Here is a 23577-nt window from a genome sequence, read left to right on the forward strand (position 1 = left end):
GAGATGGGGTAAAGTGGGTCAAATCATCAAATGCATTTTTTCCTTCACGGGGTAGACATCAAGTGTGAAGATAAACGTTTCTTTAGTTTTGAGGTGAAGTAACATTTGCTCTCTACCAAGAAATTCGTTTGCTCTTTAACGACATTGAAATGACATTGCACAGAGTAATAAAGATTATAACATATGAAAATAAAATTTTTATTGGGAAGAGGACATTTTACATACAATTAAATATATGGTTGATGAAATGTAATACATAAACAACCTTTGCTTAAGGAACAAATACAGATTGAGCAAAGGAAGAAGTTAAAAGCTTAGAACAGGTTTCCAACAATTTCCAAGCAGGCTTAAGTAACAAGATCTCAATTTGCATAAATTGTACAGATCATCGAGGGAAAAGGTATTGGTTCGTGGCTATTTCTGATCATCAATTCACTCTGTGTCTTGTAGATCTTTTACCATGATCCCATCTTTGGTGATTCCGATCCCATTCTACAAAGGTTCTCTCCATCCGTAAGTGGGCACTTACCAAGAGGTCACATTGCAAGTAGGATTTTTTTTGTTCTTTGCGAATAAACAAATTCCAACATGCTCTTACACGAACTCCATGGTCTTAAAGACAGCTGCTTGAACCAAATCTGGAAGAGCCCTTCCAATATGAGGAGTGCTTAAGTCACATGGACACACGTGTTCAGAGTCTGGAAATGGCATTGGGATGTGTGCACAACATCTTCACTAATAGAGTTTCGGTCTCATGTAAGCTAACAGAATCTGTGATTCTGGAGGCTACTAAGTAAAAATAAATATCTGTAGGTGGTATGGAAAGCATCCTCATTTTAAGGATGCTCATTTTGCCAATTTCTATCCCCCAAACAGAAAACATCCAACATGAACGATTTTATCTGTTTATTTAATTATAATAAAAGTAGAACAATGAATACCAAATGGAAAAAGATATTCTAAATAGATGATCAAAATGTTCAGAGACAGAAATGACTAATTTAGCTGAAGGAATTACCTCAGGTGACATTAAAACACATTTGCAACTTATAATTGGTTATCAGTATAAATTAAAAGTGGTAACTGAGTCCCAATTCACTAAAAATTATCAAAATATTTTCCAAATGTTACATAAAAATTGACATCCATAAGTATTACATAAAGACCAAACAAAAATCATATAAAACAAATAAATAAATGTATCCTGAAAAAAATACAAATCGCATTTGTCATGCCAGATGTATACTCCCTTTTCCCTCACATATAATTGTGAGGATTCAGAATTTTTCATGTTCCAAGATAAAGTGACGATAATATATGTTGATGCAAATTTCCGCCATAAAAATAAACTACTTCGTATCTTAAATAGTCCTACGATGAAACATCAGGACTCCAGTTTCACTAATAAAAACTTAATGAAGGCATAAATTGCGCTTGGTTTGACTCCTCAAATCATGGCTGAAAACTCTCAGCAAAGCATTCTAGGCTTTTTTTTTTCCCCCTCACACCAACTGACCCAGAATATATTTAAAGAAATGTTTATTTTCTGTGCATATTTGTTTAAAAATTATAAATTCCTGAGCACTTTTTCTTCTTTCTCCTCGTCACTGTCGGTAACATTGACTTGCTGGACGCTAGAGGGAGTGGATGTGGGGACTGTCAAGACGTTCTCCAAGACGCCGATGTCCAGCTGTGGCACGAGAGTTAGGTACTCTTCCCCGCCAAGGCTGTGGCTGGTGTAGTAAGGGGTCCCATCCACGCTCTCACAGCTGCGAGAGTCTTCGCTGTGTGCGCGTTCATCTGTGTAGTCTCTGAAAGAATAGTCTCTATTTAAAGCTGAAAACATAGCCTCATGTTTTTGGTACCTGTCTTCATAATAACCAAGGCATTCTGGCATTGAACTTGGAAAATTTCCATAGGCAAAGGGAGGCCGACTATAAGGGCACGTGCTGCAGCAGAAAGACAAAAAAGGGATTAGATCGCACCTTGCCTGGACACTGCCTCGCACACATACATTGATCGAGTTTAACTGCATCCTCTCTGGGGCCTGGAAGGTTTCTGAAATAACTTTCTGCCACCACTTCATGTATTCATTTGCCCTTTTACTACTGCTTAGCCCCAACGTAAAGTAAAGGGCAAAGTAAGCTTGTGACTGACATCTGTTATCAGCCTTCGGCTTCCTGTTGCGTCTTGATAAAGAAAATTGCTAATCTGGGCCTTTCCTTCACAATGCCCTACACCTTGTAAGGTTTTGGAGATGCAGGCGTGTGTTGTTCTGCTGCGGAAGCTGGCGGTAAGCAGTACAGCAGTTATTCTTAGGAGTATTTCAAACAAAGCTTACGATGGAAAAATGTGTAATTAGGTTGAAATCAAGAGATCCTGGGGAAGCCCTGAAACAGAGGGTAACAGTTTAACTTTTTAATTGACATTCAATAATAAAGTAAATTAAAAACAGTCAGTACCAGAAAGATTTAGAATTGATGTTAAACTGCCATTGCAAAGATCTTTTCCCCGAAATTTTGCCATTCAAACCCACTTGGCAAAATATATATATTGTTGAAGTATTTATTCTCCCTTTCAAAGGCACAGAACAGGAATGGTAGGAAGAGGTTCCGTATACAGAGAAGTCCAACCAAGACTTCCCTGGACTCATGGGCTCCACCTAGTGACAAAGAGCGTAAACATAATGAACACTCTCATTAGCAAAACCCAAGACATGAGGAGTGTTTCATTCATGCTCCCACATTTTAAAAAGAAATCAACTTTGTTTTCTCCTCTTTAAAAACCTAAGTATGATCAACTACTAAACTGTTATCTCCAACTCTTTGAAATTACTCTTTATTCAGTGATTTGGTGTCTCTAAGTGCCGGGACCTTGCCCATGTTAAATATCACAAATGTGAGGCAAAGTTTCTCAAATGTTTCAGGTTTCCACTCCTACTGGCACATCCTCCTTTGGGCATTTTTAATTTAATACCTATGTCCTGAATGCTGTGCTTCCAGCGACTGTGACTTGGCTCCTGTAACTGTTCCACCTTCAGATTCTCCATCCACTGAAATCCAGATACTTTAAGGGGGTACTTAAAGCTGCCTCCCCCACCAAGCATTCACATCAGCTAGAAACAATTCAGCCACTATTTTTCTCTGGACTGACTGAATATAGGCAAGATACTAGGCACGGGTTGGTGGAGAACTGGTTTTAAAAAGTCCTAAAATCTAGGTATGTACTAGGCATGTGCTGAAGTCTACAGTGCAAATACCACATAGCTATACTAGTATGTTATAAAAAAATTAGTGTTATATCCAAAGAACAAAATGATCAGTTAAGACAAGGGTAATCCTAAAAGGTTATAGGGGCAAAAATGATCAACCATAGAAGCATGGTGGTGTAGTGGAAAAAGCATTAAATAGATTTATCAGAATAATGGTATTAGCCAGCATGTAATAAGCATTTACTCTGTTTTCTAGGCAGTGCCTAAGGAGTATGTATGTTATCTTAAATATTCCTTAGAGTCACTCTGTGAGATAGATATTATAATATCTCCACTTTATAGATGAGGGAACAGAGCCTTAAAGAGATTAAGCTACTTGCTCAAAGTCATGTGTTTGGTAAGTAGTAGAATAGAATCAGGCAGACTGACTCCAGAGCTCGTTCTCCTAACCACCACGGCACACCACCTAAGCGCTAGCTCTAGCTGTGCCACTTACAAACCTGGTCTTAAGTAAATCTTAAGTTATCTGAACCTTAGGGCCTCCTTGTATAAAATAGGGATAATATTGCCTATTCTACCAACTTGAAAGTTCTACCAACTTAAACTCTAATTTTCTCACAAAAATACATATTTTTACAGAAAAGGCCTAATGCCCTGTTAATTCAGTAGCAATAACATGCCAATTGTCCAAAGTGATATATTTCTAAATATCACTTTCAGTTAAGGAAACTTGGACATCTCGGTAAAATGGCTGATTCCAGGACTGGTATAAATAAGGTACAAGATGAGTCTGGGACATATTGTGCCAGAGAGAAAAAAAAAAGCTATTAAATCAAAGATCAAAGACACAGGAGCAAAGTTGTAGCCAAATGGACAAAAAACTGAGAATCAAAAGTTACAATAATAATGACTGTAAGGTATTAACACATACCAAGTATATAAAAACCCACTTGTTCATAATGATATTGCCAAAACAAAACAAGATTCACTGATAGGTGGAAAGAATCAGGAGTTGACCCTGCCTTTCCATATTTCAGAGTAATCAAATAGTGGATGAGGGAAAGGTTTTCTTCATAAAAGAATTCCAGCTAATGAATGAAGGAATACCAAATCAGAAAATCACCGTTTTACACTTTCATGGTTCTGCGTAACAATCAACATAGCTACTAAAATAATCACGCTGGTATTTCCCAGCCTTAGGTGACCACTAGGATTACATGGGGAAACTTTTGAAGAATACAGCCACCCAAGTTCTGACCCTCCAAAATTCTGACTTATTTGGTCTGAGGTCTTCAAGTGATGCTACGGCAGGGAAGAGAATTGAGAATCCCTGCTGTAGGTGGGGAAGCTTATGATCAGATTGGTCATTCCTGAGCCAACAGATCATTCGAACATCACTAATAAAAAAGACTTTATGTACCTCCTAATGTGATGCAGTACAAGTACAGAGACCCTCCTTGAGGTATCATTGCAAAAAAAAAAAAGAAAAAATTGAACCTGAGTCTATCCAGTTACAAGATCCAACTATCATTTTACAGGAAAAATGTGTGATGTGTTAAATAATATCCACAGATGTAATAAGCCAAATCCAGGATGTGGATAATCTCTTGTTTCTTCAATAAATACACAGCATTTTAAAAAAAGCTTAAGTACTATTGTAGCATAAAGGAGGCTTAAGAAACATAATCATATCCAACGTGTATTCCTCGCTTGGTTCTTGTCTTAGACACACCAATTGTGAAAAGACTGTTCTGAGACAATGGAGAAAAATTAAACAATAAGTAATTATTAATTTTTAGGTGTAAAAATGGTAAGAGGTCATTTTTTCCAATCCTTAACTAGTAAATATACATACTTATGTATTTACAGGTGAAATTATATGATGTCTGTAAGTTGCTTTATAATACTGAAGACACCTTCCCGCAAAAGTGGGGGGGGGGGGACTAAGTGAATCAAGTTAATTGTTGAAGTTGGCTGACGGATACACAGAGATTAGTCCATCTGCTTTGCATATGAAAATTTCTATCACAAAATGTAAATAAAACAAAAATAAAATATTATTCATAGCTTCTCTGCCTTAGTAATATGCACGCAAGGTTCCTCCATGTCCTTTCATGGCTTGATAGTTCATTTCCTTTTAGCACCGAATAATATTTCCTTGTTTAGATGCGCCATAGTTTATCTACTCAACTTATGAATAAAGCTGCTATGAACATTCATATGCAGGTTTGTGTGTAGACATAAGTTTCCAATTCATTTGGATAAACCAAGAAGTGTGAATGCTGGATCACATGGTACGAGTATTTTTAGTTTTGTAAGAAATGTCAAACTGTCTCCCAAAGTGGCTGTACCATTGTGCATTCCCACCAGCACTAAATTAAGAGTTTTCTTTGCTCCACACCCTCACCAACATTTGGTGTTGTCAGTGTTTTGGATTTTGGCCATTCTGATATGTGTGTAGTAGCATCTCATTGTTGTTTAAATTTGCAATTCCCTAATGAACATTAGGAACATCTTTTCATATGCTTAATTGCCATCTGTATATCTTCTTTGGTCAGGTCTTTTGTTCATTTTTATTCAGGTTGTTCATTTTCTTATTGTTGAGTTTTAAGCATTCCTTATATATTTTGGATAACAGTCCTTGATCAGACACATCTTTCACACATATTTGCTCCCAATCTGTGGCTTGTCTTCTCATTCTCTTGATACCACATTGTTTGATACTGCAGCTTTGTAATAAGTTTGAAATTAGGAATTCTAAGTCCTCAATTTTGTTTTCCTTTTTCAAGATTGTTTTAACTACTGTTGGTCACTTACAGTTCCATATGAGTTTTAGGATCAACTTTCCCATTTCTGCAAAAAAAGCCATTGGGATTTTAAGAGAGATTGTATTGATTCTGTAAATCACCTTGGGAAGTATTGCCATCTTAACCATATTAAGTCTTCTAATGCAGGGGTGTCAAACGCATTTTCACTGGAGGCCACGTCAGCCTCGCAGTTGCCTTCAAAGGGCCGGATGTAATTTTAGGACTGTATAAATGTAACTACTCCTTAACTAGGGGCAAGGAGCTCGGTGCTGCCGCCAGGTAGAAACAAGGTGCCCGGCCGGATTTGGCCAGCGGGCCTTGTGCTTGCCACATGTGTTCTAATGCATAAATACGTACACATTTCCATTTACTTAGGTCTTCTTTAATATCTTTCAGCAATGTTTTATAGCTCTCGGTTTACAAGTCTTGCACCTCTTTGGTTAGATTTATTACTAAGTATTTTGTCCTTTCTGATGCTATTATAAATGAAATTGTTTTCTTAATATCCCTTTTGGACTTTGCTCACTGCTCGTTGCTAGTGTATAGAAACACAAGTGGGCATCCTTGTCTTTTCCCAATCTTAGGCAGAAAAGCTTTGGTCCTTCATCACCAACTAAAACTTTAAGTGTTGACTTTTGACAAATGTTCTTTATCATGTTGAGGAAGTCCCCTTCTGTTCTTAGTTTTCTGAACAACTTTGAAATTAGGAATCGATTTTTATCATGAAAAGGTCTTGGATTTTATCACGTTTTTTCTGCATCAGTTGAAATGATCAAATGGTTTTGTGCCTTCATTCTATTAATGAAGTCTATTACACTGATTGATTTTCAGATGTTGAAAACATTCCTGGGGTAAACCCCGCTTTTTCTTGGTTTGTAATCCTTTTATTGTGCTGCTGGATTCAGGGCACTAGAATTTTGCTGAGTATACTTTACTTCTATATTTATAAGACATATTGGTCAGCAATTTTCTTTCTTGTGGTATCTTTGGCTTTGGTAACAGAGTAATGTTGGCCTTAGAAGTGTTCCCTCTTACATTTTAAGCGTTTGAGAGCAATGATGTTAATTCCTCTTTAAATGTTTTGTAGAATTCACCAGTGAAACTATCAAGTCCAGGGCTTTTCCTTGTTGGGGGTTTTTTGATTACTGATTCACTCTCTTGATACAGGTCTATTCAGATTTTCTGTTTTTTCTTAGGTCGGTTTTGGTAATTTATGTATTTCTCCATTTTATCTAGGCTACCTAACTTGTTGGCGTACAATTATTCATTGTATTGTTCTACAATCATTTTTATTCCTGTAGGGTCAGAAGTAACGTAACCAATTTCATATCTGATTTTCATAGTTTATGTCTTCTTTCTTTTTCCTTAGTCTAGATAAAGGTTTTGTCCATTTTGTTGGCCTTTTCAAAAAGAACAACTGGTTGACTTTTCTCTATTTCCTTAAATTCTTTATTGTTTTTCTATTTTTATTTCATTTATCTCTAATAATTATTATTTTCTTCCTTCTGCTAGCTCTGGGTTTTCTTTGCTTTTCTTTTTCCAGTTCCTGATGGTGTTAAGTTAGATTGTAGCTTTGAGATCTTTCTTTTTAAATATAGGTCATCACAGCTATAAAATTCTCTATCAGCACTGCTTTCACTATAAAATCCCTTAAGTTTTGTATGTTGTATTTTCATTTACCTCACAGTATTTTCTAATTTCCTTCGTGATGTCTTATTTGACCATTGGCTGTTTAGGAGTATGCTGCTTAATTTCCATATATTTGTGAATTTTCCACTTTTCTTTTTGTTATTGACTACTAGTGTTATTCTATCATAATTAAAGAAGAAACTTTGTATGCTTTCAATTTTTTCAAGTTTTTGAGACTTATTGTGTGATTTAACATATGGTCTATGCTACAGGATATATCATGTACGCTTGAGAAAATTTATATTTTGGTATTGGATGGAATGTTTCATATATAATATATAATAAATATACATTTAGATCTAATTGGTTTGATCAGTGTTGTACAGTCTTCTATTTCCTTTTGGACTTACTGATAGTCATCCATTTTGGATGGATGATCTTCTATCCATTATTTAAAGTTAAGTATTCACAGATAACAAAGAAAAGCTGAAACAAGACAAGGATATCCACTCTTGCCACTTTTATTCAACATAGTATTAGAAGTCCTAGCCAGAGCAATTAGGCAAGAAAAAGAAATAAAAGATATCCAAATTGGAAAGGAAGACATAAAACAGTCTCTATCAGTAGGTTATAAAAATCTACTAATGGAAAACCCTAAAGATGCCACAAAAAAACTCTTAGAACTAATCAACAAATTCAATAAATTTGCAGGACACAAAATCAATATACAAAAACCAGTTGTCTTCCTATACACTAACAACACACTATCATAAAAATTTAAACAACAATCCCATTTACAACTGCATCAAACAGGATAAAATACCTAAGAATAAATTGAACCAAGGAGGCAAAAGACCCATACACTGAAAACTGTAAGATACTAATAAAAGAAATTGAAGAGAACACAAATAAATGAAAAGATACTCCACGTTAATATTAAAATTCCCACACTACCCAAAGCAATCTACAGATCCAATGCAATGACTATCAATGTTCCAATGGCCTTTTTTTTCACAGAAATAAAACAAACAATGTTAAAATTTGTTTGGAACCACAAAAGATTCCAACTAGCCAAAGCAATCTTAAGAAAGAAGAACAAATCTAGAAGCATTACACTTCCTAGTTTTAAACTATGTTAGAAAGCTATAGTAATCAAAATAGTATGCTACTGACATAAAAACAGACACATAGGTCAATGGAACAAAATAGAGAGCCCAGATATAAGCCCACATGTATATGATCAATAACTTTATGACAAAGGAGCCAAGAATATATGAGGAAAAACAGTATCTTCAATAAATGAAAAATCAGATTGCCACATGCAAAAGAATAAAGCTGGACCCCTACATTATACCATAACACAAAAATAAACCCAAAATGGATTAAAAACTTGAACATAAGAACATAAAACTCTAAGAATAAAACATAGGCAGTAAGCTCTTTCATATTGGTCTAGGGGATGATAGTTTGGATTTGACACCAAAAGCAAAAATAAGCATGTGGGACTATATCAAACTAAAAAGCTTCCACACAGCAAATGAAATGGTGCATTTAGCTAGGTATTAAATTGTTCATATTTAAATTTCATACTTCTAGATAGTTACCACAGAAGTATTCCACGTTATCTGAGTCTGTCATGTTTGTTTGGGGTCTTTAAGTTCCCTCCTAAATAAGATTTAGGCAAAACATTTTACATGTCTATAGATTAGATGTGCATTATTATGGGATGTGGGTCCACAACTTAAATCAAATTCTTAAATAGGACGATAACCCAAACAAAAGTAAAGGATAATTGCTTTTAACCTTTGATATGTTGTCTGAAACTTTATAGTTAAGATGCTATATATTCTCATAAATCTGGGAATTTTGTTTTACTTACCTTCCCATGTATGTGCATGTATATGCATGTGTATACATATGTATACATAAATATATGTAATTATATTTTCTATATATTTTAAGCTAACAAATTCCCATTTGTCTTTCATATCCTTTCTCTATATATAATTTCGACAGACTTTTAAACACCTTTATTTACTCAGTGGCCAACAGAATCAAGATCCTAGATATCTCTTTGTTTGCAGAAGTATAAATACTGCAAGGAGGAGGAAGAAGAGGAAAAGGGGGGGAGAAGAGAATAACTAATCTAAGAAATTAATAATACAGAAAGAGAGTGTTTCAATAAGTAGAGTATGAAGATGGTTAAGATTGGAAGAAAGGAAGATTTGCTCTCAGAGCTAGGGATCAGCACTTTTGAGTTTATCTATTTTATAAAATGACTCGTTGACAAATGGCTAATGTCTTTGATTTTTATTCTAGATATACAGGGCAAAATGGACTGCTTGGAAAATATGCATATTTGATATATTTATATAGTTGATATGTATATCAAACATCATTTCAATTATGGTACTAAATAATTCCACACACAAATGGATTAGATTAGGGGAGAATATTCTTTATAGAAGATTCTTTTATCAGTTGCAAGAAGAGAAAATAGGAAAATTGAGAAGGAATCAATTAATTTTGTCATTTAGCTAGGCTAGATTTTACCGAAATATACTATCTAAACAAGTCTAAATAAGATTATCCATTTCCTTGGAGAAATTATCATCATATACATACAAGTAGAAGTTAAAAAAGCAATCAAAGAATATTATAACTTATAAGGCTGATTTTCTGTTTTGGAAAACTATATGCAGCTTAATTATAGCTGACATACTGCTTTGACTTTCTTAAATGAAATAAAAGTTCAGTATTATATTACTAATTCACCTCATTTGGTTCCTCCAATAGCATCATTATTAATTGACAATATAACATTAAAGATACAGATATAATTTCTGTCCTCTAAGGACTTTCTTTCCAGAGCTTCCTTGTAAAATATGCTTTAAATTATCAGATAATTTGTACATTAACAGACAACTCCTACAAGCCTTGTCATGAGTAAGAAGGATAAACTTCCTATGCTTTTATCTATTTATTACATATGGAAGTGTTACCCACCCCAAAGTCCATTTAACTACATGAGTTTCCATTCAAAAGTACATATTTTCCATATGCATCTCTGCTAGCAAGTAACAGCTGCCAATCAAGGAGTCATTAAACCGAGAAGCCTCACTGATACAATGAAAATAACAAACATGGAATTCAAAATCAGCTAGACAAACTAAGTTTGACCACTGGCTCTGTCATTTACCAGTTGTGTGACCTTAACGAAGAGATTTAACATCTGATAATTTATCTGAAAAACTGGGGAGTATTATACCCAAGTCACAGGATTGTTGTGAGAATTATATGTAATAATGCCTTGTTCTCAAAATGCTAAAAAGAACAAAGGAATAGCAAGCATTTCCCTATGATTCTAGATACTTTCCTATGATAATGAATGCCTTGGCTGATAATTTCTAGGGGAAATTCTGGGGTTAAAAAGGGCACTGAGAGGGAGTGTGACTTTGGACTAATCATCTAGAGTGAGAATGTGGAGCACAGCCTCCTCTAGATGCCTCTTTTCCTCCTTTCCTGTGAGTAAATCGGTCCAAGTCTTTCCTGTATTACAAAATGAATTATGTAACATAACATTTCTGCAATTTGAGTTTGTGGATCTTCACACTGCAAGACTGATCTCAAACATGCTCATTTATTAAATTTCAGCTCTGTCCTTAGCACTCTGTCCTTTCTAGAAAACACTGTAAAATTCTCTAACAATTCTCTAACAAACTGTTCAAACCTGGAAGATAGCAATGAGAAGAAATTATCAACTCCTGGCCTTGAGATTTGGTTCCTTGAACTAAAAGACTTCGAAAGCTGCTAAAGACAAAAAGAACCTACAGGATAAATGAAACAAACCTCAAGTAGCAAAATCTCCCTTTCTCCTGATCTGCTTCCCTAGCTCCCCTTTCTTCAGTCCTGGGCTAAGTAAGGACTTGAAAGCAAGCAATTCCACTATCTATAGCTCAAAAGTTCTCTCCTCGAGGCATTGGTGTACGTGAGCGGAGAGCAGTTCCACATTCCAAATAAGTAACCATAGAAGACTGGTGTTAAGACACCTAACACTCCAATCTCAAGAGAAACTCTACATACTTAAAAACAATTGAAAAGTAGAGGTTAACACAGCTCTATTAGAACGTTTACAGGGAGTTAATTTCTATCACTCCAAAATGAAGTGACAAAATTTGTTTTCCCTGTGATTCTGGATACTTCCCTATGATAATGAATTCCTTGGCTGGCAATTTCTAGGGGAAATTCCGGGGTAAAAAAGGGCACTGAGAGGGAGTGTAACTTTGGACAAATCATCTAACCTCTCCGGCCAAGTGCCCTCCTCTATACCCTTGCTACTCAAAGTGTGGTCCACAGACCAGCAGAACTGGCATCACTGGGGAGCTGGTTGGAAATGCAGAAAATCAGGCCTACAATACCCTGGCGTAGACTACTACTATACACCAGACCTACTGACTCAGAAGCTGCACTTTAAAAAGATCACATGTGATTCATATACATATAAAAGTTTGAGAAACACAGCTCCATACAGTAAGGGAGGTGAGCTAAATGATCTTAAGGTCCCTTATAACTAGTTTCTCAGGAAGAAGCAGATCTGACTACACTGGCGCCCATTGTTCACGCAGCAACAGTCGGCCGGAACTGAACAGCAGTTGCCCTGTTAGATGGGGTAGGCACTCGCTTTGCCTCCCCCAGTCCTTATCTAGCCCCTTTCATGTATTTATGCTAACTGCTTGGCCCCTATTCAGCCTGTAACCTAAATTAGATTCCACACAGAATTGAAGAAGTCTCCCTTTCAGTAAAAAAGAGATGCCTTCAGAGGTAAAAATTCATTAGATGTATTTTTAGGTGAAAGGAAATAAAAGATCACTTACCTTGATGGGAAGTAGTGAGGTCCAGGTAGGAAGTAAGGATGATGAAAAGAAAATCGTGGTGGTGTCCCAAATAGTGTGGCTGGATGGCCAAGGGGAGCGGGCTGGTAGACGTGTGAGTGTGGAAGAGGAGGAGCCTGGGGGATTGGCGCACTTCTGGGACAAGTGGAAACGCTAGGGTACTCCTTGGGAGGCTGGATGGTAGAGGCTGCAAATCTGGCGTGGGCAGTACTTGCACTACTTGAAAGCCTGTTGGTGCTCTCCGGAGACACAGGTGTGGGTCTCTTTACAGAATGATTGGCTTCAGATGGCAGCTGATGAGCATCCGTTTGGGAGGGCCCAGCAAAGCACTGGGGTGGGAGTGCTGGGCGGAGGGGCAGACTTGGAGCCTGGACGGCCACCTGAGCTGTACTGGAAATGGTGGGCTGAAAAAGTGTGATGGGGCTTAGGCGCTGGACTGCGGGTGTAGGCAGCTGAATGGCAGGCGGGGCTTCACCTTCAAAAATAAAAATAGCAGAAGTCAGGCATTAATTGAGCCATTCCATGGGTTTGGTTTTTTTTTCCAGTTAAATTTAATAAACCATGCAACTAGAAGCCTTCAGTAACTACCTTAACCTAACAGCATCACCCTATCAATCCACTCTATTTATTTCCTTACAGCATTTTGAACAAACTGAAGTCATCCGTTTACCTATATTTTTTGGTTTCTCTTTCTCACCTAGATTCTAGGTGCCATGAGAGGGGAGACTTTTTTGTTCTGGGCACTGCTGCTATCTCCAGGGCTCTAAATTCTGCTTGACACTGAATAGGCATGCAACAATTTTTTTAATGAATAAATGAATAACATTATTAAATGATGGAATATAAGACAAGTATACGTAATGCTGGTACGTACGCACAAATGTTTCTAAAAGAGATGATAAGAAACTACTGACAGTGGTCACTTTTAAGGAGGGGTCATCTGGGAGAGGAGGCAGGGCAGGGGAGCAACAGAAAAAGCTAGACTTTCATTTTATACCTATAAGTACTGTTTGAATTTTTTATTATCTAAACATATTAATTTTATTTCTAATATTGATAGAGGTTTTAATGGGTCATGTTTCTTTTGTTTTCATATACTTCTGTATATTAAACTAAATTATGAATGACATTTAATTTTTTAATTGAAAAAAACTAAAGAAACAATTAGTAAAAGTATTTCACTTCACTGCATTCAATGTGACATAGAAGGAAATTCCCAAGTGAGAGCAGGACTTGCCACAGGTCAGTCTGTGACAGGCACGAAAGGAATACTGTTGCAGCAGGGCACGACAGACAGGGCAGGACTTGTAAAGACAGGTAAGACGGCCCTGATTTGATCTTCCTGTTCCTGAGGAAGCAAGGACTGCTGATTGAGTTACTAAATTACCCAAATGACAGCCTTAACCTAACCTCAGCTAATCTTTTCCGAAGAAATGGAGAGAGAAGCCCCAGCAATAGGGTCATGATCTAGGTTATTCTGGTGCGGTTAGTCTTTGTTAACACAGAAGATGCGGTCCAAGAACAGACTCAGTGGTTAGAAACGGCTCTGCCAGAGGCTCAAAGGAGTGTGGATCTCCTCTCAGCCCTGTCCAGACAACAACTTTCCACCCTTCCTTCTCCAGACAAGGCAGAGAGTACCCATCTTGAACATGGAGGTAGGGAGTTAAGGGGTATATCCACCTGTTTCACTGGATCAGAGAGCCTCTGACCCGGTGAAGTAGAGGCCACACGGGACCAGGGTGTAAATGAAGCTGTTCTGATTCTCAGTTGACGGGGTTACATGGGCACAAGCCTGAGTGAGGCCCTTCCTGATTAATCAAGAATAAAGTCACTTCCCTCCTCCTTGCTCCCTCAGAACCTGTCAATCTATCCCTTATTAGAAAATATCATAAATCTTTATTATTATTTACATATCTCCCACCCCAACCACAATCATGAAGCTGGGAGCCTGAGTGCAGAAAGTGTTTTATTCATGTTTACGACCCCACCATCTGGCGCAGAACCTGGTTCATGACAGCTGAGAAAGGGACGACCCGATGAAAGAAGGAACTAAGAGGTAAGCCTATGGCTAACAGCACTCTACCACTGACCTGGTGTAAGGAGATCTAAACCTCCTCTAAACCACTATGAAACCACAAAGCCTCTCAAAGTTGTATTAATTGAATTATCGCTGCACTCAAGTCATCGGCTCCTGAAAGCTACCTCTGATTCAGACTTTTTTCCCCATGCCCATTATGAGAAGCTCACAGTCCTCAGTAATGCAGATGGTATTTCTAGGCGAGGGAAACATAAATGACAGGAGCTGTACCGGCCATGACTCTAATCTCGGTTACTGAAGAACGGTCTCATCTTTCAGCTGGTAACAAATGTTCTTTTTTTCCAAAGACATTTCCATAACAGCAGGGGTACCAATGGGACATCGGGGTGTTAAGTCATACACATATTTGCTACTCCAGGAAACCTAGTTCTTTGACATCGACTGAACATTTTCTTTCTTCAATTTAATGTTTTCACTTTCTCCATTTTCCCCTCAATATTGTTTCTCTAAATTCTTAAGCTAACAGAAATAAAATTTCAACTCGACGTAAAGTTTTCACAGAGCTATTTAAAAATTCATAATCTACAGTAAAACCAACTCACCAACTGGATGAATGATGGTGTTCTGTAGGCTTGGAATTACCACAGAGTAGGTAGGTGAGCGATAAGGATAAATTGTTGTAGGGTTTGTAGAGGTGATATTCTGTGTGGTACCAGAAAATACATTGGAAACACTCAGAGGGAAGCGTTTTCGCTTCCCTGGCCGAGGCTGATAAACCCAACCTATAGAAGAAGATAAACTATTTTTAATCTGCACATATAGACCCCATTTAGCCTTTAAATAGTTCTTTACATACAAGGTGAAGCAAAATTAGGTTTACAGTTGTTGGTATGAAAGACAATACAATAATTAATGAATAATGCAAGAATAAACTCTGTTCTACATACAACTATAAACCTACTTTTACCCTACCCTGTATTAAAAGTCCATAATGTTTCTGTTTTTTAAAAAATAAGTTATTGCCTAAATTATCTTTTCAGCTCTATAATACTACTTCTGTGTATTTTAGCATATATATCCATATTCTTCTAACTGTGGCCAACATTGTAACCCATGATTCCAAGGAAGACAAAGTCAAATGTCTTATACCCAAAGACACATCGAATCTGTAGTAAAATCAGCATTAAAGGCACTGAGTTTGCATCCCAAAGCTTTTCTTCTACCTATAAAACAAAGCTCCAGTAAGACAGTATTCATGTCCTCCTGTTTTCTTCCTTTCTATAAGATACAAGTGTCTCTATCTTGCACTGAAATTGTCACTAATGAGCAATCACTATTTCTATGCCTAACTTAGGAAGAGTCGCTCACCTAGACCTGGCAGTCTCCACGTCCACAAACCACCTAACTTCCTTCCAAAGCCAGAGGAGTGGAGCTATGGCAGCAATACTCACTGTATAACCCAAAGGACAGCTGGTTCCCTATAATCACTGCCTCTGCCCACCTCATTGCACTCCCCCCCACTCCCCAACCTCTTTGCTCATACTTTAGAAAAAAATAATTGTTTTTCTACCATGCACAGTCATGTTGGCTGCTGTCCACTGTGCATTCACCCAAGCTTAATCTTAATGTCCTTGCTGCTGGGGAGGAAATCAGAATTCATTTCAAACTACATCATAGTAAAGATAAATCTCTCCACCAGAATGCAGGACTATGTCCTGATAACTATACATATTAAAATAGAGCATGGCCTTATGTTAATACCTGCATTCTCATTGTCTTTAAGTGGGCACTGCATTTTTTCTATTGCTATAATTTTAAAACTTCATTTTCTAGTATGGGGAGAACCCCCCAAATACACAATTATTTATAAAAAATTGTGTATTTATTCTTACATGTTTAAACTTCAGTCACCTTCAATATACTCTCCATTTAATATACCTACTGAGTTTTTTCCACTGCTCTAAACAGTTTTTAAACTTGTTTTTGATTTTGATGACTTTTAGTGCTTCTGCCATTTTTTTGTTTCACCTCTTCCACATCAGCAAAAGGTTTCCCTTTGAGGACTTTTTTCATCCAGGGAAGCCAAAAAAAGTTGCTTGAAGGTAAGATTACATGAATAGAGAGGGTGGGGCATGTGGGAGTCACGCCATTTTCGGTCAAAAACTGCTGAACACTCAGTGCAGCGTGGGCAGGTGCATTCGTAAATCACCCATCATGAAATAGTCAAACTCATTAAGTCTTCAAAAAAAACCTCACTGAAGCTATACGCAGCCTCTCACAACAACGCCAGCTGGCACACTGCTACAGATGGGTTCCTAGAACATTCACCTAGTTAGGGAAGCCTCTACTACAAGGGGTTCACCCTTTGGAAAATAATTCCAGTCTTTTTGGGTCCCCCCTCGTATTATAGCCTAGAACTCTGGAGCTTTTACCTTCATAATTTTATATCTATATATTTCATCAAAAGCACAGTAAAACTGTATGTTGCCTAGTTTGCATTACCTAGCAAATAAGAGCCCAGATATCCCTCCACTTGGTTCTGTTTAAGGAAACTGATGCCCAGTAACAATTCCATCTTTAGCAGTTGTTTTTTTATTGTACATATCAGACTAGAAAAAACATTACACATTGTTTCTTTCAATCTTAGCCTAACCTAATCTTTACCTAAATAAATTAATTTAAAAGAAATGAGCTTTGTTCGATTCATTTAATTACCAGGAAATTCCTCTCTGTGTTTTTCTTTAATCTTTTGTGCTTCATCGTAATACGGTTTCTTTTGTTCTTCACTAAGTTTGTTCCACTCCAACCCGAGCTGGACACTGATTTCTGCATTGTTGGCTGCTGGGTTAGCTTTGGCTAGTGCTGGCCGGTGGATCCTCGCCCAAACCATGAAGGCATTCATGGGTCGCTTCACATGACCATTTCTGTCCTTACTGAAGGGAGTATCTGGTATTCCTACGTAACAAAAGTTAAGAGACTAAATTAACACGTCACAGACATACACGCAATTTCTAAGTGAAATGCACCATTTACATTGATTTTTTTAAATAGCTGGAGAAAATATACACTTAAATGGACAAAGAACTGCCAGTGTTCTAGAACTCCTCATCACCCCCAAACTCAGCATTCTAAACTGTAGCTCGGATGGCTCTGTTCCTCAACAAAATGTGTTGTTGAAGACATTGTGGGGTAGTGTTAAAGACAGTAAACTGCTGGCTTATTACTTCTTTGAACTTTATCAATACCTCTAAAAATCATTAGCATTTACTTTATCTCCCACTAAAAATATTCTATTAATGGGACACAAGAACTATGATTTATTGATGACTATAATCCTAGCACTAGGTAGGTGTTTTCAAAATGTTGAAAGGAACTCGTTTACATGCTGGTGTGGTGCCCATTCAAGCAAAAATATTTATAATATTATAAAACTATATTAGTTTTATTTAATTATGAAGGTGAAGCTCCTATCAAAATGGGTCATCAACACTATTCCCATGTCCTGGGAGAAAATTAATAAAAGTGACTTTTTAAGAGTCACAGATCCAGTTGAAATTAAAATAAAGTTGACTAAATTCACATCTGTTATATAATTTATCAAAAACAATTGTCTATAAACTTCTCCTTTTGTTTGTGCATTTTTTTAAGTGCACAAAGTATGAATTAAGTATTGTGAAGAAAGTCTTCCCTTTCTTTTCTTTAGAAAATAAAAACATTTAAAATCTATTGAAGATAAACACAAGGTGGGGTAAGAAGAATCAGTAAAGGAAATAACAAACAATAAATATAAAAGTTAATGAAAATATGAAAATTAATGATTTCCCATGACATTCATTAGCATAGTGTTTTGTCTGAATTAAGCCTTAAAATAAGAATTTTCTAACTCTATATTTGGAAATAATGGACAGAAATAAAATATTTACTTATAGTTGTTACCAAAGTTAACTATAGTCATTTTTTAAAAAACAATTTTTCTAACTTATTCTATAGTATTTTCTTTTTCCAAATTTCTTTAAGTCCTTAGCTTTTATAAAACTAAAATGATAGTTTTCTCCTAGAAGAATGTTTACTATACATTTTTAAAGAAGAAAAATCACCTCTAAATTCAGTAAAACTTTCCTGTTTAATAATATCCATTTTTTCATTAAGCACCATTTTTTCTTCTTGTTACACATAAAAATATTGAGCTACTGTAATACAATATTTTAATTTTGTTATCTGCAGCATATAAACCGAGGGCTTTGTATTATCCAGCAAAAATATTTCTATTTTTATGTGTAAACTTTAGTAACATCTAAATCTCAGCTTCACTGGGTCTTAAAACAGATTTTTTTTTTAAATGTTTGGTAATTTTGAACGTGTTAGTGTATTTTACTGGAATACGTGCAAGTCAATCAGAAGCGATACCTGTGCAGGCTTTGCCCTGAAAAGAATCGGTTCCATGATTTTATTTTCTAGTTTAGGCTTCTGAACTGCTGACATGTCAGCTATGGGGCAACATAGACGAAATCTGAAAACCAGATTCCCCTGGCGTCTAATACCTGCATCTGAGGGAAGCACGGTGAGCGGGACATCTTTGGTTTCAATTTTTACAGAAGGCTCCAGTAAGGATTGCATTTTAAGAGGCACTGGTGTCAAGGGGACCTTGGTCAAGCGTATCAGCTCTGAAGGTGGAGGTCCCTGGAATTGGATCTGGGCCCCAGGGGAGACGGTGTGGACAGTCAAAGGGATCCTAAGGTCTTGATGGTGCGGCCCAAAGGCGCTGGACGGTTGGGCCAGGAAGACCTCCTTGCTGCCATGGAGCAGCCCATTAGACGCGGACTCCCTGTCAAGCCTGCAGTCCTCGTGGAGTTTCTCAGGCTCCTCGGTTTTGATGATTCCTTCTCTGATGGCCGCCAGACTTTTGCCTTCCCAGCCTTTCTCCGGGTCCTTCATTACCTCCTCCGCCTCCAACTTGCCCTTCTTCCGGTCCCCTCGGCGACTCTCCAGGGCCGACCCAGGGCCTTCCGCCTTGGCCGTCCTGGAGGTCCTCGGGCCCACCTCGACTGCCCTCCGAGGCCCCACCGAGGGATCCAAGTCCCGCCCGAGCTCCTGCTTCTCCACCTTGACCTGCAGCGCCCGGGGCTGCAACGTGTGCAACTCGGGCCTGCAGGGGACGCCCTCGGGCGTGGGCGGTGGCGGCAGCAACAGCAGTTCCGGCCGCAGTTCGGACCGCAGCTGCCGCAGCCGCGCCTGCGCGGGCGAGGCGCTGGCGTCTTCGTCCTGGGCCTGAGGCAGTGGTGGCCCTGGCGGCAGCAGCAACACCTGCTCCGACTTCACCTTGAACAGGCGCCTTGCCAACGGCTGTACGCCCGACGCGGCTGCCTCCCCGCACGGCGAAGCCACGGTCGCAATGGCGGCCGTGCACAGGGCTGGAGGCGACAATGGGGGCTCCGCGGCCGCTGCCCGAAACGGGGTGCCCTCGACTGGCGGCTGGGGCGGAGCGGGGCGCAGTGGACGCGGCGGGGTGGCCCGTGGCAGTTGGCGTGGCTGAGGTGGCGGCTCCCGCCTGGTTCTCTCCATGGGGGCAGAGGGTCGCCCCGGCCTAGTCCAGGACCGGATTGTGAGCTCAGCCGTTTGTTGGCGACCTCCCCCTCCCTCTTTCGGTTAAGACCCTTCCAAGGCCTTTGCTACCCAGAACCCTATGCGGTTCAAAAAGAAGCCCTCTGTCGTGGCCTCGCCCAATCACAAGCGTCCCAGTACCCCCGTACCGCCAATTAACAGGCGCGTTCTCCGGCTCCTCCCGCCCTCCACTCTCGCCTTGTGCAGAGCTTCGAATCACCCGCAATGGCCCGAGCCGAGGCCGCTGCACGTGCTGCCCATTTCCCCCATTTTTCTCTGACTCTTCCTCTCTTCTGGAGTTCTCTTAGGGCTGACCGTTGTCCTTAGTTACCCCTCCCCCGCCCAGAGGGCCAGACAATGGTGTTGCCCAGGAAACTGTGGTTCTGCATCGCGTACCTCCAGGTGATAAAGTCGCGTGAGTCCCTTACATGGTCTGGGGAACCCAGCCTTGTACCTGGGGTTTGCTTGTGCTGTGAGGGGACACAGTGGACCTTGAGCATCACAGGGGCCTTTGGGTGTTTGCCAAAGGGAAAAGGAGGAAATTTTGCAACTTCCCAATAACCCCATTAGTTAATTCCCTTGCTGGGCAGGATGTTTGTGTGATTGTGCTAGTTGAACTTTAATCACCAGTCCTGTGGACCCGGCTTGTATATTACATCTCAGATTCATCCACTTCTTTCCGTTTTCTCACCATTGCTTTGTTCCAAGCGTCCGTCATCTTTCACCTGGATACTGCTGTAGCACTGTAAATCATACCCCTGCTTTTTACTTTTGTCCCTTGTATTCCACCTGCTAGGGATCTTACAAAAATACAAATCTTAGTTCTGTCACACTCCACTCTCCTGAATCTTACCATGGCTCCCATTGGCTGCCTGATAAAGGTCTAATGTACTTGACAAAGCCTATAAAACCCCAAATAGGTCGGGTTCTAGCTCTACTCCTAGTCGCCATTCTAGTCCTGGCACTGTGGGGTCCAGCGACACTGGCTTCTCATCATCCACTCTCCTACCTCAAGGTCTTTGGATATGCCCCCAGTGCTAGTCCTCCCTTAACTCCTTCAGCTCATCTTTCAAATTGAGCTCAATAAGCACTTACTCAGAGAAGTATTCTGTGACTCTGAAAATCAGGTCCAATCTCTTTTATGTAGCCATACCTCTATCACTTCTCTTAAAGCTCTTACCACAATGCATAATTATATATTATTATTATTATTATTATTAAATATCATCATAGTAGTATATATTATACTATACTATATATACTATATAGTATATATTGTTAAATATGACCAAGGAAAACAAAAAAGTCTTGTATTTATTAACATTTGCTACATTCTAAATGATATACTAACTAAAAGCCATAAATTTATCTTGAAACAGATATTTTTAACCAAGACAAGTTTTCTCTGAAAGAAGACCTGCCCCAATTCTCTTATTTATTTATTTTGAAGAAGTTTTTGGAAAAGCTTTATTGAGATACAACTAATATACCATAAAGTTCATCCATTTAAAGTGTATGATTCAATGGCTTTTGTATGTTGTGACTATCTGTGAGTTTTGTATACATCACCATAATCAATTTTAGAACATTTTCATTACCCCCCAAATAAACCCTGCACTTCTTAGCTGTCACCTGCTAATGCTTCATTCCCCCTAGCAGTAGGCAACCGTTTCCTATCTTGATACATTTGTCTATTCTGGACATTTCATGTAAATGCAATTCAATTATATGTTGTTACATGGTCCTTTGTGACTGACTTCTGTCACTTATCATAGTGTCCTCAAGGCTCATCTATGTTGTAACATATGTCAGAACTTCATTTCTCTTTATTGCTGAATAATATTCTATTGTATAAATATACCACATTTTAATTATGTATTAATCAGTTGACAGAAATTTGGGTTTTATCTCCTTTTGGCTATTATGAACAACACTGCTACAACTGTTTGTGTACAACTTAGTGTATGACATACGTTTTTATCATATTTTTATTACTATTCTCCTTACACCCTGTTTCACCTCAACCCTCCCCTCCCCCTACTTCCCCTGCACTTACCACACTGTTGTCTGTGTCCATGTGTCCTTTTTCTTTTTTTGCTCAATCCCTCCACCCTCAACTCCCCCCCCATAACTATAACCTGCTTTCCATTTATGAGTCTGTCTCTATTTTGCTTGTTAGTTCAGTGATCTTGAGAAAGAAGGACAAAGTTGGAAGACTCCTGATACCTAATATCAAACTATATTATAAGGCCACAATAATCAAAACAGCATAGTACTGCATAAAAACAGACACATAGATCAATGGAACAGAACAGAGAGCCCAGAAATAAACCCATATCTTTATAGTCAATTAATATTTGACAGAGGAAGCAAGCACATACAATGGGCTAAAAAGAGTTTATTCAATAAATGCTGTTGGGACAATTGGACAGATAGGCATAGAAAAATGAAACTAGACCACCTTACATGATACACAAGAATAAATTCAAAATGGATTAAAATCTTAAATGTCAGACCTGAAGCCATAAAAATCATAGAAGAGAACATAGGCAGCAAAATCTCAGACAATGCTCATAGCAATATTTTATCTGATATATCATTTCAGGCAAGGGAAACAAAACTGAAAAATAAACAAATGGGGCTACATCAAACTAAAACATTTTTGTACAGCAAAGGAAATCATTAACAAAATAAAAAGACAGTCTACAGAATGAGAGAACATATTCACTGATACATGTGATAAGGGCTTAATATCCAAGATTTATAAAGAACTTCTAAAACTCAACACCAAAATAAAACAACACAGTTAAAAAATGGCCAAAGGACCTGAATAGATACTTCTCCAAAGAGGACATACAGATAGCCAATGAACATATGAAAAGATGTTCAATGTTACTAATCATCAGAGAATTTTTGTCAGAATGGCACTCATCAGTAATCAACAAACAGCAAGTACCAGCAAGGATGTAGAGAAATGGGGATCCTTTTGCACTGTTGGTGGGAGCACAGATTGGTTCAGCCACTGTGGAAAGCAGTATGGAGTTACATCAAAAAATTAAATGAAGCTGCCTTATGATTCAGTGATTCCACTTCTGGTAAATTATCCAAAGAAACCCAAAACACTAATTTGAAAGAATGTCAACAACCTATACTCATTGCAGCATTATTTACAATAGCCAAGATTTGGAAGCATCCCAAGTGTCCATCAGTAGATAAGTGGGTAAGACAACCATGGTGCATTTATACAGTGGAATGCTACTTGGCCATAAAAAAGAAGAAAATTTTACCCCTCGCAGCAGCATGGATGGGTATGGAAAACATCATGCTAAGTGAAATAAGCCAGTCAGAGAAAGGCAAATACCATATGATTTCACTTGTATGTTGGATCTAGTGAACAAA

General features: G+C 38.3%; 1 protein-coding gene across 1 annotated transcript; it reads right to left on the bottom strand.

Moving 5' to 3' along the window:
• Positions 1–1399: 1399 nt before the first annotated feature.
• SOX30 (SRY-box transcription factor 30) lies at positions 1400–20139 on the bottom strand. Its single transcript, XM_024576787.2, has 5 exons — positions 19119–20139; positions 17293–17532; positions 15180–15359; positions 12522–13014; positions 1400–1949 (listed from the first exon to the last, which is right to left on the bottom strand). The coding sequence occupies exons 1-5, from the start codon at positions 20137–20139 to the stop codon at positions 1568–1570; spliced, it is 2316 nt and encodes a 771-aa protein (XP_024432555.2). The 3' UTR covers positions 1400–1567.
• Positions 20140–23577: the final 3438 nt, after the last annotated feature.

Source organism: Desmodus rotundus, chromosome 6 (assembly GCF_022682495.2).
Source record: "Desmodus rotundus isolate HL8 chromosome 6, HLdesRot8A.1, whole genome shotgun sequence".
NCBI lineage: Eukaryota > Metazoa > Chordata > Mammalia > Chiroptera > Phyllostomidae > Desmodus > Desmodus rotundus.

Coding starts and splice junctions, on each gene's coding strand:
- SOX30 (XM_024576787.2), bottom strand. CDS start 20,139: ATGGAGAGAACCAGGCGGGAGCCGCCACCTCAGCCACGCCAACTGCCA. Junction 13,015..15,179: donor CACCATCATTCATCCAGTTG/GTGAGTTGGTTT, acceptor TTATTTTTGAAG/GTGAAGCCCCGCCTGCCATT. Junction 1,950..12,521: donor CCTCACTACTTCCCATCAAG/GTAAGTGATCTT, acceptor TTTCTGCTGCAG/CACGTGCCCTTATAGTCGGC.